The sequence below is a fragment of the Protomyctophum parallelum genome (assembly GCF_964188405.1).
Source record: "Protomyctophum parallelum genome assembly, chromosome: 13".
NCBI classification, from domain to species: domain Eukaryota; kingdom Metazoa; phylum Chordata; class Actinopteri; order Myctophiformes; family Myctophidae; genus Protomyctophum; species Protomyctophum parallelum.
Window position 1 is genome coordinate 21,974,983 of NC_139708.1, and position 6,000 is coordinate 21,980,982.

The window sequence follows — 6,000 nt, forward strand, 5'->3', positions numbered from 1 at the left end:
TAATCTCACACTTAAGTACCTTACCTTCAACAGCAGGGGGCAGCAGATCGCAATTCTGAAATAAGAAATACATAATACTGTGAACAGGGGGGAAAAACTGATAGGCTATGAACCCTATTGATTGATTGATTGATTGAAATATTTATTAACAGTTTGCAGAATTACAGTACATTTCAAGTACAAACTCAATACAAAGACTGTTAACTGTGAGTGGACGATCCAATTAAGCATTACACTTGTTTACAACAGGGTCCACCCACCTTGTTCAATTCATCAAAACATTTAGAGACGTACAAATAGACACTTCTATATAGTTAAGAACAGAACAGGAATTCATCATAAAGGAAGCAAAAAGGGAAAAGAAACATATACAGTGAGGGGAAAGGTGGCGGGGGGATTCAGATTTTACGGGGGCTGCAGTTTCGAATTGCAGCCGTCCGTAGGTGCCCTTTGAGAGCTATGCTATGAACTCTGCACATTTTGTAGTTCATAATCTATTGCAAAGAAATTTACCTTATTTTAATCATCCATGTTTTGTAAAGAGGAACGGAACGGGCAGGAACAGCTTAGGTTTCAACGGAACGAACCACACAAGTAAACATTGGCCATGATTGGTTGGAAACGTCTGTGTCCAGAGCATAGACTGGTCCAGACTCCAGAGTAATCTAGTAGAGTGGTGACACGCTTTGATCTCACCGCAACGCTGGTACCTATGGGCGATAGTTCCAAACATTGCTCCTATGGCTGGAACTATTTCATTGAGATAGAATGAGCACTTCCGCATTCCATTGTTACAATGAGAGTCAACGGGAGCGTCATTACTCTCTTACTAGATTACTCTGTGTGTCTGTGTGTCATACAATATCAAATTCATTTGTAGCTTTTGTCATGGGGGCGTGGTTAATGGGCATTCGGTGCGTCATATAGGAAGTGCACGGTTCAAATAAACGTAGATTATAATATAGCCTATAAATTATCTTATTTTGAAAGAGTTTTGATATAATTTAAGTAACGTAAAGGGGAGGAAACATAGGTAAGTGTATCATGTAATGTGTATTAATTAGCCTATGCTTTCTCGACTAAACGTAAAATTCAGTAAGAGCCAAAAACTATGCCTTGTAGTGTAGTGTGTACTCTCTCTTAGCCAAGTGGCTAATGCTAAATTCATAAAAAAAAGTTATGCAAATTATGTTAACCTACATAGAGGCATGCAGCTCTTGGGACTTCTCGTTTTGAGCTTGTGTTACTGCAACTTGCAGACTCACCAGGGAAAAGGAACGTATATTATGTTCCTTTTCCCTGGTGAGTCTGCAACTTGCAGTCCTTATCTCTGATGTCATGGTCTTATCAGTTCTGCAGCATATGTTCAGCTGAAATTGTGTGAATTCTGGTTTGCCTCTCTCGGTGGCAATTGTTTCAGACTTATACTGTCTGCATACAGTATACACTAGTACCGGTAACCACAATGACAGCCACATTGTAGTCTGTTTTAAAATAGGTTAAACCTAACTTTGTTTCCTGACATTTCATGCACAGTTGCCCGTTACCATGGTGACAGAAGGGGAACCCACAGACTTGGCCAAAGTGTTGCACCTATTAGTGCTCTCTTTTTCCTGGGGAATGCAGGTCTGGGTCTCCTTTATAGCAGGTGAGAGAGAGAGAGAGCCCAAAATATAAACTGTTAATTATTTCCAGAAAGAAAAACACTTTCTGTGGCAACACACTTCACCGTTTTCCTGTTTTCCTAATGTTCTCTCTTTTATTGCTTTAACAGGTGTCGTGTTGAGACGGCGGGTAACATTGCACACCTTTGGTCTAGTGCAGAGCAAGCTTTTCCCTGTTTATTTCCACTGTCTGCTGGGCAGTAACTTTGTCATCCTGGCGCTCTATGCAGTGTACCACCCCAGAGAGCTGCTGGACTGGCATCAAAGTGTTCAGGTCAGACATCATTCACAACTAGGGGTGCAGCACTTAATCAAAGTAATCGATTTAGTTCAAGTTGATAATGAAAAACCATCAATAATTTCATAAAATAAACCTTATCCTTATTTTTGGAAATGTTCATTAGCCTATAGGCGAATATTTTCAAAACATTTCCAAAATGTTGAAAATAGCTTTTTTTGGACAACACTGTTAAAATAATGCTTAAGTGGTTAATTGATTAGATTAACTCAATTCAATAATCACAGTTAAACAATGCAGTAAATGCTGCATGAACGTAAACCAGAATGCTCTGTTAAAAAGATGCTAATTGAATCTTACACATTTGTTTATTCATTAAAAATGGTTATTGAGGCCTGGGCCGTGGCTCAGCGGTCCAGGCACCTTGGCCGGTAGTCTGGCAGTGTGCCGCGGGTTCGACTCCCGATCCCTACGGCCCTTACTGCATGTCACTCCCCCATCTCTCTCCCCCATTTCCTGTCAGCCTACTGTCTGTCCCTCTATAAAATAGGCGAAAGCCGCAAAAACATCATAAAAAAAAAGAAAAAGTTATTGAACCTTACACATTTGTTTATTACATCTTATTACATTTGTTACACAAGATGATTGTTTTTTGTATCTTTGTCGGGTTGTTGCAGATGAGTCTGTACTTTGTGGCAGTGATCACGGCGGGCCTGAACGCCCAGTGGTTTGGCCCGTCGACCACCGAGGTGACGGTCCAACTGAGGGAGGTGGAGGAGGAACACGGCCTGGGGAACCAGATCGGTCAGGGCAGCCAGAAGGACGCCTACGCCAAGCTCAAACAGCAGGACCCCAAGTACAGAGCACTGAAGGGCACATTCGGACGTTACCACGGACTCTCCGCACTGTGCAACCTGACAGGGTTCATCTGCACCACCACTAACCTGGTCTATACGGCTCTAAATCTAGCCACTATTTAGACCTTAAGGTTTCAGTTATAGGTGCTCCTTCTTTATAGCACTATGTTATTAATTTAATTAAAGTAAAACCTTTTTTTTTAACGTTAAAGCTCTATTATATTCAGATCATTGACATGTAACATTGCTCTCCCCATCTCCATCTCCTTGATAAACAGAACATACATTTTCAAATGGGTTGTCAATTTCATCCAATCATTTATCAGCTTCAATTTGATAGTTTTCCAGTTTCAAAATATTCTGCTATTAGTGTGTGTGTGTGTGTGTGTGTGTGTGTGTGTGTGTGTGTGTGTGTGTGTGTGTGTGTGTGTGTGTGTGTGTGTGTGTGTGTGTGTGTGTGTGTGTGTGTGTGTGTGTGTGTGTGTGTGTGTGTGTTCCAATTTAATTAGCTTATTGTGTTATTCCTGTATGCGTTCTCCCTCATCTTGACCTGACAATTCATTATCTGTATACGATAGACAGGGAGACCTGTTACTGAACAAACATTCTATAGCAATGATTGCAATCATAATATAGAGCTGAAAACATATTTTAATTAAGGAAAGAAAACCACTCAGATGGCACTTCAACAACTCTCACTTTTATATAGCATACTATCAATTATATAGACAATGTATATAACCTATTGGCCTGAATATAAGACTAAGTTTTTTCATCATCATTCCATTATCGTCTTGGACTATTTGACATTCAGAGTCGTCTTATATTAGGGACAATACGGGTAATTGTATTATTCCCACCGTTTTTAATGAATGTCTCTAATGTCTGACTGTTATGTTTGACTATGTGAATAGTAATTTATAATTTTAGCACAGACTGTTGCAAATAGTACCAGCTGCAGCCTGCATGGGAGGCAGAATTAGATGTTCCAGCCCCAATCACAAGTTCACAACCATGTCACTGAAACAGTGTAGCTTCTATTTCAATGTATTTGAAATGCCTTACTTCACTTGAAAACAAGTGCATGCACCGGCGAGCGGTGCGATGGCCATGCCACCGACTGTCCAAGTTGCATATAGATGTGGTGGGAATCGGTTATAATCACTTTAATTTTTAAATGAAACATGGTACTTGACAATGAAAGTAAATTAGACTACATTAAATCAGCAACATCTGCATGTAGAATTTATGATCCTGAATATTGTCAACAAACAAATTAATTGAAAATGTGAAATTAATCAGTTCTATTATGTGACATTGAGATTGAAAGAGAACTGATGGTCCTTGGTGCGGGTTGCTGGATCTTCAAGGCGTAGCTGGACACCCAACTCTGCCTGCCAAATTACTAAATGTCTTATACTTCCATTACTTGAAGTTCCAACCATGAGGTAATGTTTGGTTTGTTGGAGTCATCTGCCATAGTCTGCAAAAGTGCATTTGTGGTGGTCATCCATAGTCTATAGCTCAGTAGATTGTGGTAGCTTAAAGGTATATTCAGTGATTTCACTCAAAAAACCTTAGGTTTCGTTTTTGGCTGTGGGACCCAGCCTTTCGTCCAATCAGGATAGAGAGTCAAAAACGAAACCTAAGGTTTTTTGACCCCCATGGGTTAACTGGGGACAGGGAGGAACTCCTTATATGGCCAGCACACTCTATAGTAGGGAGGATTATCACAACAAAACAAAAAAATAAGTGATATTTGAATTAAGTGAAATCACTGAATATACCTTTAAGCTTACTAGCTTCTGCTACTGTATGCTTAATATACTCTTTCTTTCAATTGTGGATTAAAAAACGATTAATAAACACACCAGTTGTGAACACTTGCTGATGTGTGAGGTCAGTATCACAGTTCACTTAATAACCAGTTTATTGTCTTCTGAGTTTATTTTACATTTTGTGCCTTGTACAAATGGTTTGAAAATCTTTATTGATTTGCTAGTGTTGACTGAATCCAGACCCAGCAGCCACTGCCAGTGCCTGGATTTGGAATAGGCAGGTTTTGTTACTGACGCATATATCTGATTTTGTTAAGGCCACCTCTGAAAGAAGACAATGGTGATTTGTTGAGGAGAGTGGTGCAGCTGCCCCTTTACAGCTACAATATCATCTAATGGAAACCTGGATGACCAACCACACTAGTGTAATTCTACATATTGTGATCAACAAGGTGCCATGTTAAAATTATGTTTCTTTCAAAAAGAGATTGTTTGGCCGATTGTGAAAAGTACTATACTTCAAAGGCAAATGTATACTCTTTTATTTTTAAACTCCACAATTACTATGCAAGATACATCACTTACATACTTTTTTTCTAGGTAACAGTTTGAATACAGGACATTTACATGTGACAGAGTTGGTAGGCTATAAATTGTGCTTACTTAAAAGACCTGGACCTGGATGTACAAAGTGGTATTATTATTGTCTAGTATAATTTGTTTATAGGCTCATGCTTTAGCATTCAGTGGCCTGCCTCCCTGAGAACATAATGCTTAATTTAAATGGTTTTGTTTAGCAGGCTTCACTGGCATCAGGAAATAAACCCTTTTTAAAAACCTTGAACAAGTTTAGCCACTCAGTACACAATCTGAGCAATATCTAGTTCCACATAGTCTCTCAATATTTGACGATGGGATTCTCAGATTGAGTTCCACCATACATACTTGAGTGCTCATTTAATTCTGAGTGTAATTATGTATCTGTAAGGACTTAATTAACACTATTTTGCTGTGTTGAGGAGAATTCGCTAGCTGGGCAAGAAAACAAAGTTGACAGGAATAAATAATGTAATAATTAAACATATTTCAATATTGTCCCTGGTTGGATAGAGAAGAGTAGGCTACACAGCCCATCTATTTAACTCTGGTGAGTGTGCAAATTAAACCAAATGGTGCCTTTGCTCTATGTGGTTAATACATTGTCCCTTTCTTTGCATTCCAGTTCTGTGGCATTCAAAAACATGAGGAAGTGCTGATGGGTTTTCCTGCATGAGTTCCCCCCCTCCTTCATTCCTATCTTCACAGTTCACACAAGGAAATGAATCCGATTTGTGTGGGGGAGAGCTAGCCTGGCTAATAAGCCAGACCGAATCAGCCGTTGGCAAACAAAAATTGCCACACGACAGTGTGATTTGAGTCTGGCTTATTAGCCAGGCTAGGGGAGAGCAACTATACACTTTTCT

General features: G+C 39.5%; 1 protein-coding gene across 1 annotated transcript; it reads left to right on the forward strand.

Annotated features, from left to right (window-relative positions):
• The first annotated feature begins 909 nt into the window (after positions 1-909).
• On the forward strand, positions 910-4,299 carry tmem205 (transmembrane protein 205). The gene is made up of 4 exons (XM_083779952.1): positions 910-1,033; positions 1,537-1,648; positions 1,775-1,938; positions 2,580-4,299. The coding sequence occupies exons 2-4, from the start codon at positions 1,549-1,551 to the stop codon at positions 2,880-2,882; spliced, it is 567 nt and encodes a 188-aa protein (XP_083636078.1). The 5' UTR covers positions 910-1,033; positions 1,537-1,548; the 3' UTR covers positions 2,883-4,299.
• The last annotated feature ends 1,701 nt before the right edge of the window (positions 4,300-6,000 follow it).

Coding starts and splice junctions, on each gene's coding strand:
- tmem205 (XM_083779952.1), top strand. CDS start 1,549: ATGGTGACAGAAGGGGAACCCACAGACTTGGCCAAAGTGTTGCACCTA. Junction 1,649..1,774: donor CTGGGTCTCCTTTATAGCAG/GTGAGAGAGAGA, acceptor TTGCTTTAACAG/GTGTCGTGTTGAGACGGCGG. Junction 1,939..2,579: donor ACTGGCATCAAAGTGTTCAG/GTCAGACATCAT, acceptor GGGTTGTTGCAG/ATGAGTCTGTACTTTGTGGC.